This window comes from Oncorhynchus mykiss, chromosome 12 (genome assembly GCF_057628025.1).
Source record: "Oncorhynchus mykiss isolate SJ-2025 chromosome 12, ASM5762802v1, whole genome shotgun sequence".
NCBI lineage: Eukaryota > Metazoa > Chordata > Actinopteri > Salmoniformes > Salmonidae > Oncorhynchus > Oncorhynchus mykiss.
The window spans coordinates 69,693,437-69,709,292 of NC_143033.1; the positions used below are offsets into that span (position 1 = coordinate 69,693,437).

Below are 15,856 nucleotides of genomic sequence, written 5' to 3' on the forward strand. Positions count from 1 at the left end.
TCAGCCTTTTAAAATGGAAAAACTTGGATTAGCTAACACAACGTGCCATTGGAACACAGGAGTGATGGTTGCTGATAATGGGCCTCTGTACACCTATGTAGATATTCCATAAAAAATCTGCTGTTTCCAACTACAATATTCATTTACAACATTAACAATGTCTACGCTGTATTTCTGATCAATTTGATGTTATTTTAATGGACAAAAAAATGTGGTTTTCTTTCAAAAACAAGGACATTTCTAAGTGACCCCAAACTTTTGAACGGTGTTGTATGTTTTGAGTTGCAGAGTGCAAGGTCACATGTGTTTTTGGACTGTAAAAGTATTTAGTTCACATGACTGTTCGAAATGTATAGTACGCCAGTAATGACAGGATCCACCACTTCTTTCTAGTTATCTATTTTAAAACTGTCACCCACACACACCACAATTCTAGCAACCATCATTCCAATATCAGATTGTGTTTATTAAATAATATTTATTCAAATAGGCATATTATAAACAATTCCCCACAATGTAATCCACTGGATTGATAATTCAATTAAATGATTCATAAAATATAATTCAAGGTTTTGAGGTCTTCACTGTTATGGACTCGTCCGTGTTGCCCTTGGCTATGGGTACGTCCAGGGAGGTTCTGAAGCGGAGGGGGACCTCCTGCTCTGCTGTAGGAGCTTCCAGCTGGGGGGAGGCAGTGGGGGCTTCGATTCTCAGCTGTCCATCTTCTCCCAGAGAGCAGGTCAAGGCTGTCAGGTCTAGGTGAGCAGGCAGGTCAATTTTCTGAACAAAGCCTTTCTGTTGGGACGAGGAGGAGGAAAAGGAGCAGGAAGAGATGGCAGAGGAGGTGGATTTAGCCTCTTCTGCTTTGGCCTGTTTCATGGCCACCACGGCTAGCCTCCGTCCGTCCAGCTTGACTGTGATGTCTTCTGGGTTGAAGCCCTGGGCGTTTAGGCTCAGGGCCAGGGGGCTATGGCTCCGGCCTGTCTCAGCCACCTCCGTGCTGAGGCCCTGGCTCAGAGCTCCTGCTGGAACTCCTGTGCTCCTCCTCTCCAGGAATGGGGAGCCCATTCGGAGGTGGGCCCTCTCGTGCAGCTGGTACATACTGGGGAGCCCATCGCGGAGCTCTTTGAGGAGATCACTGGCCAGGTTGGACCTCCTCTGGAAGAAGTCCTCTTGGATGCCAGATAGGGCCTGGTGGTGCATGGGGGGGAAGACCATCCTCTCCTGACTGAAGAAAGGGTCGTTTCCAAAGATGCTCTCGATTGCTGGGGCAGCGGACTGAGTCATGTTGTTATTTTTTCTGTTTTCCTTTCCGGTCTGCTTAGAAGAAGAAGAGTGTGAGTTCCTTGGATCTCTTGCTGTGAGGATCTCTTGGTCGGCAAGCTACTCCCAGTGAGTGTTTCTGAACTTGTGGCAGCACCTCTCAGGCTTATATACTCCCTCTCTTCCTATGGCCCTCCCCCTTGTTGCCCTATTTACAACCCATGAGCTCAGTAAAGGAGGACGGGGGAAGGGGGGCAGTAAGTGGTATGGGGCAAGAATTCCCTGCGACGAGTCGGTGGGCTAAACTGAGCTTATGGCCATGTCCTGTTTACGTGTTTTTACTGGCAGGTGCTTCTGTTTCCCCCTCTGTGTTTGTCATTGGTCCATTAGTCACAGCCGTCGGGTTGGTCGTGCCACAGCTGAGGGTCGCCTTACCACCCTCCACCCTCTATCCTGAGTCACGGCTGTTGGATGAGATCAACGGGCTGATATTGTCCCTGGTGTGTCATACATGTGTTTGGAGCCCCACCCCTGTCTATTTGGGGGTGCTGGATAGGTTGGGGTGACATACTGGAAGTGGTGGCTACAGATGGCCGGACACCCCCGGGGTTAGCTGACGTGAACCCACAACTCTCCTTTAGGAGCCAAGTGTTGTGGCCATGTACTAGGGGGCTATCCACATAGTTCAGGATGTGTTCAATGAGCTAATGCCCCATGTACCAGGTATGTCTGTAAGCAGAGAAGAGACATGCGTGATGCATCGCTGACTAACAGAAGTCTGAGGAAGTTAGTCCGTTTGAATATCGTTGGTACATTAGCACAGACTGAGTGAGGTCTATTTTAGACAACTTTCTGGTAGTGTAAATGCTGACACCATGAGTATAGCAACATGACAGGGGTGTATAAAAGTAAATTGATGAGCGCTGCTTTTTTAAATTTAAATTTACAGCATGTACTTTTCAGCCTTCAGACGCTTTGGGACCTGCCTTCTAAGAATATCACCCTCAGCAAATGTTATTACCATTCACAGTCAGAAACAGGCTACACTCTAAAACCTAGAGTTATTTATTTGTACACTCTAATGTTGCTACCATTCACAGTCACAAAAAAAAACAGTAATTCGCTCCAATTGGAGCTATTGAAGGATCACATCTAGTGATTCTATACGAAGTCGAACAGCTTCATACAAATTCACCTCAACCCTCAGCGCAACTTCACACCCTTAGAAATTGTGTGTGTGTGTGTGTGTGTGTGTCTGTGTGTCTGTGTGTCTGTGTGTCTGTGTGTCTGTGTGTCTGTGTGTGCGCGTGTATTGATCACCCACAGACAGAAGCCATAAAGAACTGAGTCTGCTCCATTCTTTAGCGGCATGTGGCAGGTGTCTCCCAGTGCCTGCTGGGAGCTGGGCCATATGTCAGCGTGTCACCCACAATCCTCCCTGCGATGGAGTCAGGAGATTGATGGGGCCTAGAGACACTCAGTCATAGTTATAGCGAGGAGAGGAGAGGAAAGAGTATTTATAGCTGAGGAACTCAGGAAGAGTCATATTACAACCCCTTACACTTCTAGCATTTATACTGTAAGTTGAAGACCCACAACTGCTGCCCGGGATATTGATTGGATGCTGATTGGATGCTGGTCGATCAATGATGGTAGTTAAAATAGGTCAAATTGCATCATTCCCCAATTCAGCAATATCATTTAAGTGATTTCTTCAAGGAGACTGCCTTGGTTTTACTGTAGTTATTGAATATAGAAGTGTGGCTCAACACAGTGTTATTAACTGCTGGTTCTGAAGGGCCACAGTGTGTGCAGGCTTTTGTCTCAGCCCAGCACTTCCTGATTCGGCTAAACAAGGTCTTGGTGATAAGTTGATAAGGTGCCGTTGCGCTAGGCCATAAAAAGACACTTGCCGCTTTTTGGTAGGCAGTAAATACCCGCATACCAATGCACCACATTATCTGTGCTATCTTCATCCACACTAGGTGATGACAAAGCCTCAGCGTTGGGGCTTGAAATATGAGTGTACAAAGCATTAGGACATAGAATGACCAGGTGAATCCAGGCGAAAGCTATGATCCCTTAAAGTTACGAGACAATTGAAAAATGGATTGTGTATGTGTGCCATTCAGAGGGTGAATGGGCAAGACAGAATATTTAAGTGCCTTTGAATGGGGTATGGAAGTAGATGCCAGGTGCACAAGTTTGAGTGTGTCAATAACTGCAACTCAATATTAGGAAGGTGTTCCAAATGTTTTGTACACTCAGAGTATGTGGTACCACATGACCAAATAGAGATGAAAGCGCGTCTTTTGATTTGAGAGCATCTGTGTGGGGACTTCAATGAGAACACTAGAGGTCAGCCCTGAGCCATTTTACTAAATGAAAGCAACTTCCTTGCAGCTGCAGGACACTTATTGGCTGGTGGGTGGCACTGTTGGTTAAGTTTGTAGACTCTCCGATACACCATATACGTAGCCACAGGTTCACTGGCATGGAGAGCAAAGTCATGTGGCGTGTACTGTATGTATTTAGCGTTCCTACTAAATGACTGTTAGGACTAATGAAAACAATCCAAGACACAGAGGGGAACAGGACAATGGAATGTGTTGCATGCCACACTCGCACGCACACAAACACACGCACGCACGCAAGTAACCCCCCCCCACAAACACACTCAAGCAAGCACCCCCCCCCCCCCCCTTCAACACACACACACCCTACTCCCAACCACTTTCCCCTTCGAAACACAAAAACTGTGCTTTTAGCAGCAGTGAGTCCCCAGCAGGGAGGGGCTCTCTGGCCCTCTCGCATCACAGAGGGGGGAAAGGACATCTATTAATCTGACAGCTCTCTCTCCCAGAAAACCATGAGAGAGAGAGAGAGATAGAGAGAGAGAGAGAGAGAGAACCCCCCCCCCCAAAAAACAACAACTGGCCCTTAATGCAGTTTATCTCTTGCCTGGTCTTAAGTAAGTCTTAACATAAGCAGAAGTCCAAATGATGTATGGATGTTTTATTGGACTCCTATAGGCTTGCAGTGTTGGATTAGATTGATATGCTGTTTGGAGAGTGTATACGCTTGGCGTACAGACAAGATAACTTAACAGGAAAAAGAGGAGGAGAACAAACACAGAAAAGAGAAAACGAGGAGAAATGATACAGTGAAATAAGAAAATCTATCATGCACAGAGGACACAGAGGAATCGGAGGACACAGAGGACACAGAGGAATCGGAGGACACAGAGGACACATAGGAGTGTGTGAGACACACAGATACTGAAAGTGATCAACCGCCATGACGTGAGAAGCTTGGCAGCGAGAGGAAGTGAGTTGATGGGAGAAGGCTGCTACCGCAACTCTGTGGCAACCTACTCTCAGCCTCGCCTTGTCTCGTCTGTCTCAACCACACCTGACCTGACCCACTGGTGTACACGGTTCAACTTCTTCTGACTCCAACTTACAGTTTTTTTTTTTTTTACAATTGCTAGGACCAATTTCTCAGTACTTATGTAACATCAAAACTCTTCACACAGTAAGCACAACAGCAGTCTATGTGGGCTAAACTGTGAATACTTTTCCCTTGCTTTGGCACAAAATGCATTCAATGACTACATCTTTCATATGTCATGAATTCTTTTCTCACTCAGACACAACCACCACCAAAACTCTATGTACCTACAGGTTAATTTGCACATGTTTGCTTGCTCTTTTCAAAACTGTTAAACTTAAGTTCAAAACCTAACGTAACACAAACTTGAATAAGACAGCAATTTACTACATTTCTACAGTAATACCGTATTGAAATATATTCTAAATCTAAAAAATGAAATACTATCAAAACAATTAGACCAACCACAGCTGATTCCCATTGTAGCTGAACACCTACCCAGGTGTTAGTCTTTCAATTTCATTACCATCTATACAAAAGGGGACATCTTAGGAATAATGCTGTACTGTAATGTTAACATGGACCCAGCCAGAGACAGAGAAGTGGCTGACATTGCCCAAGACAACGTAAGATGTGATGTGGATAAGAACCTGTGGCCAAATGCAGAAGATAGGATTGACTAGCATTGCTACGGTATCTGTATAGGTAGTTGGTGTATATACACATTCTTGTGTTTTGGAATTACTCAAAGCCAAAAAAAATGACATAAAAACATATTGAAGCATATTGCATCTCTCTAATTCATTCCTGTAACATATATTGCAGTGAATTCTAAACAGTAGAGAGGTGTCATTCTTGTTTTTGTAAAGAAATGTCACTGAAGAAAACATTGTGTAATGCTACCCGTTGTTGGCGTTTTTTAGGTCATTGTTTTATGAGTGACAAAGTGTGCTTGTTGGGTGACAACCTTTGCTAGTGTTGTGGAAGAATGAGTTGATTTGAGATATGTATGAAGTCTTTTCATAGTTTTAATGCATTTTGGATGTGAAATGAACTGCTGTGCCAAGCTGAAAGCTGGTTAGGAGAACTGTGTGAAGAGTTTCGAAAAAGTGGCCTAAGTATTGAGAAATGGGTCCTAGCAATTGTTTTTTAAAAAAACTGTTATCTGCTATTCTAGTCTGGACCTATGATCTCTGTGTATACCATAGGTCATACAGAAGATACAGGGAAAGATTTAACTTCGGCATCTCTCATTTCCGTGATTAGAAATGATTGCACGCATGCAAAGGCACTCTATCGCTCTCCCGCTATGTCACACGCATATGTGCAGGAACGAGCGAACACACACACACACACACACACACACACACACACACACACACACACACACACACACACACACACACACACACACACCAAACCAAACCTTCCTATGACTCACTGGGCTTTGCCCCTGCTCTCTCTTCAGTGACACAGACACAGGAAGAGAGAAAGACAGGTCACATCCACACGCCCCAGACCAACGCTGGCCAGCCTCCCTCCCAGGCAGGCCCTTCCCTGGCAGGGCAGAGGTAGAGTCATTAACCCTCCCTCTACTACAGACATATAGTGGAGGTCTCAGTATCTTTGTGTGTGTGTGTTTGTGTGTGTGTGTGTCTACAGGGGGTGTAGTTAATGCCCCTAATATTTTCTCATTGACGGATGACTTGTACCATCTGTAGTAGACAGCAGCTGTTGCCAATTGAAGGGAGGGGGGTGGGGGGCCGTTGCCAGCCATCACACATATTGTTAGGGTGCTGGACAGGCACCACTCAACTAATGGACCTGTATCTACAAGAACATGTACAGATGTGCCTTAGTGAGTGTCCCTGTGTGTGTGTGTGTGTGTGTGTGTGTGTGTGTGTGTGTTCGTGTGTTTGTGTGTGTTCGTGTGTGTGTGTAGTGTGGCTTGAGGGAGTGGGGGCAGGTGTAAGTGTGTTACTCATGCCTTTGCAAAATTCCAGTATAGTGTCCTAGGAAAAGCATTCTGTCATATAAACGGAAGGCATCATTTACTGTAAATAACAAGTAAATAATGAATTGCTTTTGTTGACCTTGTTACCGCTTGCAATTATAGCATAGCTTTGTTATACGAAATTCATAATAAAATGATTGTGACTGACTATTTGGTAATATACTGTAGGTAGGAGATCGACCAGCAACATCCTGGTTTGTAATGCAATCACACGAATGCACCTATTAACCAATAAGGCTGCAGGATACAGTGCTAATCGGCATCACAGTTTGTTCCACTCAGTCCAGACAAGATTCACTTAATCCAACACATTGAGTAATAGACGAGCGCTGCAGCCAGTCAGTCAGCCAGTCAGTCAGTCAGTCAGTCAGTCAGTCATTCAGCCAGTCAGTCAGCCAGTCAGTCAGTCAGTCAGTCAGTCATTCAGCCAGTCAGTCAGCCAGCCAGCCAGCCAGCCAGCCAGCCAGCCAACTGAATGGGAGTGATTTCATTACTGTCGTGTTGCTAGTGGAGCTGGAGACAGCAGCTGCTACAGGAAATCTGAGGATTTGTGAGGAAATACAGGAAGTCTCCGTAAATTCAGCCAGCTGACATTTAGGACTATGTAAATACATTCATTGGGTTTGAAGATGAGAAGAAAAAACATCCAGCGAAGGGAGGGAGATGAAATGTGGCGCCTGTCTTAGTAATGCTGCTGTTTCAAAATTGTTCATGCATGATGCCAAACCAACGGTAAAGCTCTACTACCAACCACGAGACACAACTCAGAACTACCTGTCTGTGTCATTAAGTTTGTAATGCGTAGACGGGCATTTTGTTTCATCACACTCACAGGTAGGCATATTTACCCTATGTAGGTATATTTACCCTATGTAGGTATATTTACCCTATGTAGGTATATTTACCCTATGTAGGTATATTTACCCTATGTAGGTATATTTATGGTATGTAGGCATATTTACCCTATGTTGGTATATTTATGGTATGTAGGCATATTTACCCTATGTAGGTATATTTACCCTATGTCACGACTTCCGCCGAAGTTGGTCACTCCCCTTGTTCGGGCGAGGTTCGGCGGTCGACGTCACCGACCTTCTAGCCATCGCCGATCCACTTTTCATTTTCCATTGGTTTTGTCATGTCTTCCATCCAACCTGGTTCCAATTCCATCAATTACATGTTGGGTATTTAACCCTCTGTTCCCCGCCATGTCCTTGTCCGTAATTGTTTGTTGTCGTGCTTGTGCACAGTATGCTGGTATTTACCGGGTTTTGTTTGTCCCGTTTATTTTATTATTCTGTTGACGGTGGTTTATGGTTATTAAACACAACTGCTGTAAATCAGTTTCCGCTCTCCTACGTCTGACTTCTCCTTCGCCAGTAGCATCGCATTACAGAATTACGGACCAATTCTATGGAGTCAGCAGGAGCAGGTACCCCGGGTATAGGGGTGGAGGAGCGCGTCCGGGAGCACGCAGCAATGCTCCAACATCTTGGCACCGCCATGGACCGTGTTGTCCAGACAATGGACCCCTGGGTGAAACAGGGAGTTCTTCCAGCGCCTCCACCAGCACAACCGGGGTCTCCACTGAGCGCCCCTCTTCATCCTGGTCCCAGTGGGATTCGTCAATCCCTGCCCCAGGAATACAATGGGAAGGCTGCGAACTGCCAGGGGTTCCTTCTACAACTAGACCTGTACCTGGCCACGGCGGACCGTAGGAGGGTGTCCGCCCTTGTCTCGTGCCTCACCGGGAAAGCCCTGGAGTGGGACAACGCAGTGTGGAGAGAGGGAGATGCGGCATTGGACCAGTTTGAGGAGTTCACCCACCGTTTCCGGGCAGTCTTCGACCACCCGCCCGAGGGTAAAGTGGCGGTAGAGCGGTAGTGCACATCCCCCTGAATATGCCGATTTGGCTCTCGCCTTCTGTAAAAAGAAGGTGACTCAATTACCACCCCATCAATGGGGCGATTGTGTGATAGATCTCCTGGTAGACGCTGCACTTCCCGGGAGTCACGTGTATCCCCTGTCGCAAGCGGAGACGGTGGCTATGGAGACATATGTCTCTGAATCCCTGCGTCAGGCGTACATTCGGTCCTCCACTTCACCTGTCTCCTCGAGTTTATTTTTTGTGAAGAAGAAGAAGGATGAAGGTCTGCGCCCGTGTATTGACTATCGGGGTCTGAACCAGATCATTGTGAGGTACAGTTACCCGCTACCACTCATAGCCACAGCGATTGAGTCAATGCACGGGGCGCGCTTCTTCAACAAACTAGATCTCAGGAGCACTTACAACCTGGTGCGTATCCAAGAGGGAGACGAGTGGAAGACGGCTTTCAGTACCACCTCAGGGCACTATGAGTACCTCGTCATGCCATACGGGTTGATGAATGTGCCATCAGTCTTCCAAGCCTCTGTAGATTAGATTTTCAGTGACCTGCAAGGGCAGGGTGTAGTGGCGTATATCGATGACATTCTGATATACTCCGCTATACGCGCCGAGCATGTGTCCTTGGTGCGCAAGGTATTTGGACGACCGTTGGAGCATGACCTATATATCAAGGCTGAGAAAATGCCTGTTCTTTCAGCAGTCCGTCCTTCCTGGGGTATCGCATTTCCACATCAGGGGTGGAGATGGAGAGTGACCGCATTTCAGCCGTGCGTAATTGGCTGACTCCCACCATGGTAAAGGAGGTGCAGCGATATTTTGGGGTTTGCCAATTACAACCGAAGATTTATCCGGATTTTGGCCAGGTGGCTGCTCCCATTACCTTACTGCTGAAGGGGGGCCCGGTGCGTTTGCAGTGGTCGGCTGAGGCGGACAGGGCTTTTATTCGCCTGAGGGCTCTGTTTACGTCGGATCCCGTGCTGGCCAATCCGGATCCCTCTTTGGCGTTCTTAGTAGAGGTGGACGCTCCCGAGGCTGGGATAGGAGCGGCGCTCTCTCAGCGCTCGGGTATGCTCCGCCCCTGTGCCTTCTTCTCGAAGAGGCTCAGCCCGGCGGAGCGAAACTATGACGTGGGGGACCGGGAGCTGTTGGCTGTAGTCGGGCCTTGAAGGCGTGGAGACATTGGCTTGAGGGGTCTAGACACCCTTTTCTCATCTGGACTGACCACCGCAATCTGGAGTACATCCGGGCAGCGAGGAGACTGAACCCTCGCCAGACAAGGTGGGCCATGTTTTTCACCCGTTTTGTGTTTACCCTGTCCTACCGACCAGGATCCCAGAATGTGAAGGCAGAAGCATTGTCCCGGCTATATGACACAGAGGAGCGGCCCATGGATCCCACACCCATACTCCCCGCCTCCTGCCTGGTGGCGCCGGTAGTGTGGGAGCTGGACACGGACATCGAGCAGGCGTTACGTGCAGAGCCCGCTCCCGTCTAGTGTCCCGCTGGGCGTCTGTACGTCCCGTCTGCTGTTCGTGACCGGTTGATCTATTGGGCCCACACATCACCCTCCTCTGGTCATCCTGGGATTGGTCGGACAGTGCGCTGTTTGAGCAGGAGGTACCGGTGGCCTACCTACCTACCTGTTGACGGTGGTTTATGGATATTAAACACAACTGCTGTAAATCAGTTTCCGCTCTCCTACATCTGACTTCTCCGTCGCCAGTAGCATCGCATTACAGAATTACGGACCAATACTATGGAGTCAGCAGGAGCAGTTACCCCGGGTATAGGGGTGGAGGAGCACGTCCGGGAGCATGCAGCAATGCTCCAAAATCTTGGCACCGCCATGGATCGCGTTGTCCGTAACACCGCATTACACTATGTAAGCATATTTATGTAGGTATTTGCCATGTGTAGGTATATTTACCCTATGTAGGTATATTTACCCTATGTAGGTATATTTGCCCCATGTAGGCGATGGCACATATCTTCAATTCATCTGCTGTTGTTTTGCGTGTCAGAGACTTGAAAGGCCAATATGGTTCTGCAGAAAAAGAGTTTCATTTCCCTGTTCTTTCTGAAACCACTTCAGCACTACTCACCACAAGTTCCCCTTGCAAACGTTACATGGACCTTATGGCACTCTGGTACATCCCTGTCCTCTCAGAAGACACAGCAGCTATGCAAACGTCTAGCACTAGCAAGAATTTGGGAATAGCTCTCTGTGGAAGTAAATTCATGAAGTTAGAGTACATTGTATTTGGGCCACACCAGGTTAAGAGTTTGTTGGGTCAATTCTGTACGATCGTGGAGAAAATGTTGAAACGTTTGTTTACTGTACAAAAACCTGATTCGTCTTGTGATATGAATGTGTCTACTTACTAGCGGAAATGTTGGCAAAATACTGTTTTCTCAATGTTTCCCTATTTTAAACTGGGTTGGCATTGCTATACAATAAACAAAAATGTAACATTCAAACGTTTTAAAGATGTTCAGATTACGACTTTAAGAGTGAGTGTTTACTGACTTGTTTCCTTAGCTACTGGGTGTCAACAGTCTGAGCCACTCTTCTCTTTCTGTCATCTTCACACCATCAGGGCTCTCTCTCTCTCTCTCTCTCTCTCTCTCTCTCTCTCTCTCTCTCTCTCTCTCTCTCTCTCTCTCTCTCTCTCTCTCTCTCTCTCTCTCTCTCTCTCTCTCTCTCTCTCTCTCTCTCTCTCTCTCTCTCTCTCTCTCTCTCTCTCTCTCTCTCTCTCTCTCTCTCTCTCTCTCTCTCTCTCTAGGTTGGAGTCAATAAAACTCGTTTTTCAACCACTCCACAAATTTCTTCTTAACAAAATATAGTTTTGGCAAGTCGGTTAGGACATCTACCTTGTGCATGACACAAGTAATTTTTCCAGACAGATTATTTCACTTACAATTCACTGTATCACAATTCCAGTGGGTCAGAAGTGTACATACACTGAGTTGACTGCACCTTTAAACAGCTTGGAAAATTCCAGACAATGATGATGATGGCTTTAGAATCTTCCGATAGGCTAATTGACATGATTTGAGTCAATTGGAGGTGTACCTGTGGATGTATTTCAAGGTCTACCTTCAAACTCAGTGCCTCTTTGCTTAACATCATGGAGAAAAAAAAATCAGCCAAGACCTCATAAAAACTATTGTAGACCACCACAAGTTTGGTTCATTCTTGGGAGCAATTTCCAAAACGCCTGAAGGTACCACGTTCATCTGTACAAACAATAGTACGCAAGTATTAACACCATGGGACCACGCAGCCGTCATACTGCTCAGGAAGGAGACGCGTTCTGTCTCCTAGAGATGAATGTACCTTGGTGCGAAAAGTGCAAATCAATCCCAGAACAACAGCAAAGGACCTTGTGAGGATGCTGGAGGAAACCTGTAAAAATGTATCTATATCCACAGTAAAACGAGTCCTATATCGACATATCCTGAAAGGCTGCTCTGCAAGGAAGAAGTTACTGCTCCACTACCGCCATAAAAAAAGCCAGCCTACGGTTTGCAACTGCACATGGGGACAAAGATCGTACTTTTTGTCCTCTGGTCTGATGAAACAAAAATAAAACTGTTTGGCCATAATGACCATTGTTATGTTTGGAGAAAAAAGGAGGGGCTTGCAAGCCGAAGAGCACCATCCCAACCATGAAGCACGGGGTTGGCAGCATCATGTTGTGGGAGTGGTTTGCTGCAGGAGGGACTGGTGCACTTCACAAAATAGATGGCATCATGAGGTAGGAAAAGTATGTGGAAATATTGAAGCAACGTCTCAAGACATCAGTCAGAAAGTTAAAGCTTGGTCACAAATGGGTCTTCCAAATGAACAATGACCCCAAGCATACTTTAAAAGTTGTGGCAAAATGGCTTAAGGACAACAAAGTCAATGTATTGGAGTGGCCATCACAAAGCCCTGACCTCAATCCTATAGAACATTTGTGGGCAGTACTGAAAAAGCATGTGTGAGCAAGGAGGCCTACAAACTTGAGTCAGTTACACCTCTCTCTCTCTCTCTCTCTCTCTCTCTCTCTCTCTCTCTCTCTCTCTCTTTATATATAGAGAAATGTATATATATATATATATATATATATTTCTCTACCTCTTTCTCTCTCTCTCTCCATCCTCTCTAGCTCTCTTTATCTCTCTTTGCCACTTCCTGTCTCACCCTGCCCTGACATCCTGTCAGTTTCCATGGCAACCCTGAGTAACCTCTCATACATACCAGAGCCAGGCCTAGGAGCAGGGTCATGGTCTATTGGACATTGACGTCATGCCACTCGGGCTGTAGTAGGGCCCCGAATCCACTCCTATATGGAATACAGAAATATATTGATTCCTACAGATACGAGTTTCTGTTAAATGACTCAAATGTAATGTGAATGTGTATTACCCTATCCATTATATTTTTCCTCATTTTCGAATGATTAGATGATAGGAGGCAGGGTAATTAGGAGTTAATGAATCAATACAAAATGTTCAGAATACAAAAATTGGTCGATGAATCACATTTTAATTCATTTTCTAAACTGACTGTAACTGAAATGGAGCTGGCTCTCACTATCCTTATTATCAACAGAGTTGCCCTTCAGGCTGTGGTGTAGTGAAAACAAATGCTCAACATACTTAACCAGCCGTGCCTGGCTATACTGAGACCCAGAGGGTATGTGTGCTCACTTTGGACCCCACTGTCCACCTCATACCGTGTGAGGGAGCAGGAGAGAGAGGGGCCTGGGTAGGAATTATGGGTGGGGTGGAGATGGGAGAGGAGATGGGCCTGGGTAGGTACAGTGAATAAGGAGGTAATGTGAGGTAGGCCTGGTTATACACGGGAATGGGTGGGGGTGGGTAAGGATTGTGAATGGGGGAAGATGGGAGGGGCCTGGGTATAGACCAGGGAGTGTTTATGGGGGGTTAAGGGCTGTGGATGGGGGAGGTGGGGTTGTTTCAAGCCGTATGGGGTGTTCCAGCTGTATCGGATCAGTAGCTGGACTGTAAACTATCTCCTTCGAAAGAGCCCGACGCCTTTGAAATGCTCCAGACCTGGGCGTAGCAGATTCTACGACTCTCTCTCTCTCGCTCGCTCTCTCTCTCTCTCTCTCTCTCTTTCTCTCTCAATCTCTGTCTTGCTCTCTCTCCCTTTCAATCCCTCCTTCTCTCTCTCTTTGTCCCCCTCCTGTCTCTTTCTCTCTCCTTTTCCCCCACCATCTTTTCTTTCTGTCTTACTCTCCGTCTCTTCCTTTATTCATCCTGTTGCGCTGGCTAGACTCCATTGACAGATTTACAGCTTTGGGGTCAGAGTATTACTACAGCAGCGTATAAATCTTGTTCCGCCCCCTTTCTGTGATCCCCTCACCTCCACTACCCCCACCCCACCCTACCCTCAGCGCATAACTTAACAAAAATACCCCCCCCCCCCCCCCCCCCCCCCTCCAGCCCTTCTCAGCCCCCCCAAGCCCTTTCATGTCCAAAGCTACCAGCCATGAGAGATGGGGAGGTGGTGTCTTCAAATGTTTGTGCATGTGTACGTGTGTGTGTCTGTGCTCGTTTGTGTCTTCCCTCGTGTGTCTGTTTATGGTTCCAGGGGAAAGAATGCGGGACATTGTTCCTTGTTCACAAAGATCCGCCGATTCAGTTTTCAATCACATTGTTTTGGACTTGATACTCCCCTATCCTCCCCCAAATCCCTCTCACCGATCTGCATGTTTGTATCTCACTGTGGGTCTCCCTTTTTACCACAGCCAGATGGAGAAGGCTGGGAATCGGCTCTATTTCAAAGGCTTGTCATCCCTCCTTCTCTCTGTCTCCACGTCTCTCTCTCTCTCTCTTTACCATCCCACTCTATTTTTTTCTCATTTCATACAATCCTGTCTGTTGATGTTGCCTCTGTGGAACTCTCTCTGTAGAATTTTTTCTGTAGAACTCTCTCTGTGGAACTCTCTCTGTAGAACTCTCTCTGTGGAACTCTCTCTGTGGAACTCTCTCTGTGGAACTCTCTCTGTAGAACTCTCTCTGTGGAACTCTCTCTGTAGAACTCTTTCTGTAGAACTCTCTCTGCAGAACTCTCTCTGTGGAACTCTCTCTGTGGAACTCTCTCTGTGGAACTCTCTCTGTAGAACTCTCTCTGTAGAACTCTCTCTGTAGAATCCAGGTTGGGTTAAAAAAGGTACAAGCTCTCACAAACAGGGCAGAGAGGAACAGGGAAACATAGGGAGAAAGACAGAGAAAAAGGCAGAGAGATGCATGATGCGCACACACACACACACACACACACACACACACACACACACACACACACACACACACACACAGCATGTAGGATCGATGCGTTGTATTGATTGTGCGTGGTGTTGACAGACTCTCTGTCAGGCCTTGCCTACTCAGATCAATCCTGGCCTACAGTGGGCTGGCCCAGGTTAAGCACTGCTATCCAGGACCACTACACAGCCCAGTGTGTGTGTGTGTGTGTGTGTGTGTGTGTGTGTGTGTGTGTGTGTGTGTGTGTGTGTGTGGTGTGTGTGTGTGTGTGTGTGTGTGTGTGTGTGCGCATGCGCGCGTGCGTGAATGCCTGTGCGGGAGTGGAATAGTGTGTACTATTTTATACGTGTGTGTACTATTTTATACTATTTTATACACCATTTTATAACGTTTGCAATTGCAACAAATAAACTGCTCAGACCCCAACCAAGGAACATCAAAAGTTGTGCTATAAATTCACAGACAACACAAAGATTCCTTGATGTCCTTCCAGATTCCCTCTGTCTACCCAAGGACGCCAGAGGACAAAAATCAGTTAACCACCTAACTGAGGAACTCAATTTAACCTTGCGCAATACCCTAGATGCAGTTGCACCCCTAAAAACTAAAAACATTTCTCATAAGAAACTAGCTCCCTGGTACACAGAAAATACCCGAGCTCTGAAGCAAGCTTCCAGAAAATTGGAACGGAAATGGCGCCACACTAAACTGGAAGTCTTCCGACTAGCTTGGAAAGACAGTACCGTGCAGTACCAAAGAGCCCTTACTGCTGCTCGATCATCCTATTTTTCTAACTTAATTGAGGAAAATAAGAACAATCCGAAATTCCTTTTTGATACTGTCGCAAAGTTAACTAAAAAGCAGCATTCCCCAAGAGAGGATGGCTTTCACTTTAGCAGTGATAAATTCATTAACTTCTTTGAGGAAAAGATCATGATTATTAGAAAGCAAATTACGGACTCCTCTTTAAATCTGCGTCTGCATATTCCTTCAAAGCTCAGTTGTCCTGAGTCTGCACAACTCTG

General features: G+C 46.5%; 1 protein-coding gene across 1 annotated transcript; it reads right to left on the reverse strand.

Annotated features, from left to right (window-relative positions):
- Window positions 1-445: 445 nt before the first annotated feature.
- LOC110538069 (heat shock protein Hsp-16.1/Hsp-16.11) lies at window positions 446-3,261 on the reverse strand. Its single transcript, XM_021624639.3, has one exon. It carries the CDS (start codon window positions 1,285-1,287, stop codon window positions 565-567), a length of 723 nt encoding a protein of 240 aa, XP_021480314.1. The 5' UTR covers window positions 1,288-3,261; the 3' UTR covers window positions 446-564.
- Window positions 3,262-15,856: the final 12,595 nt, after the last annotated feature.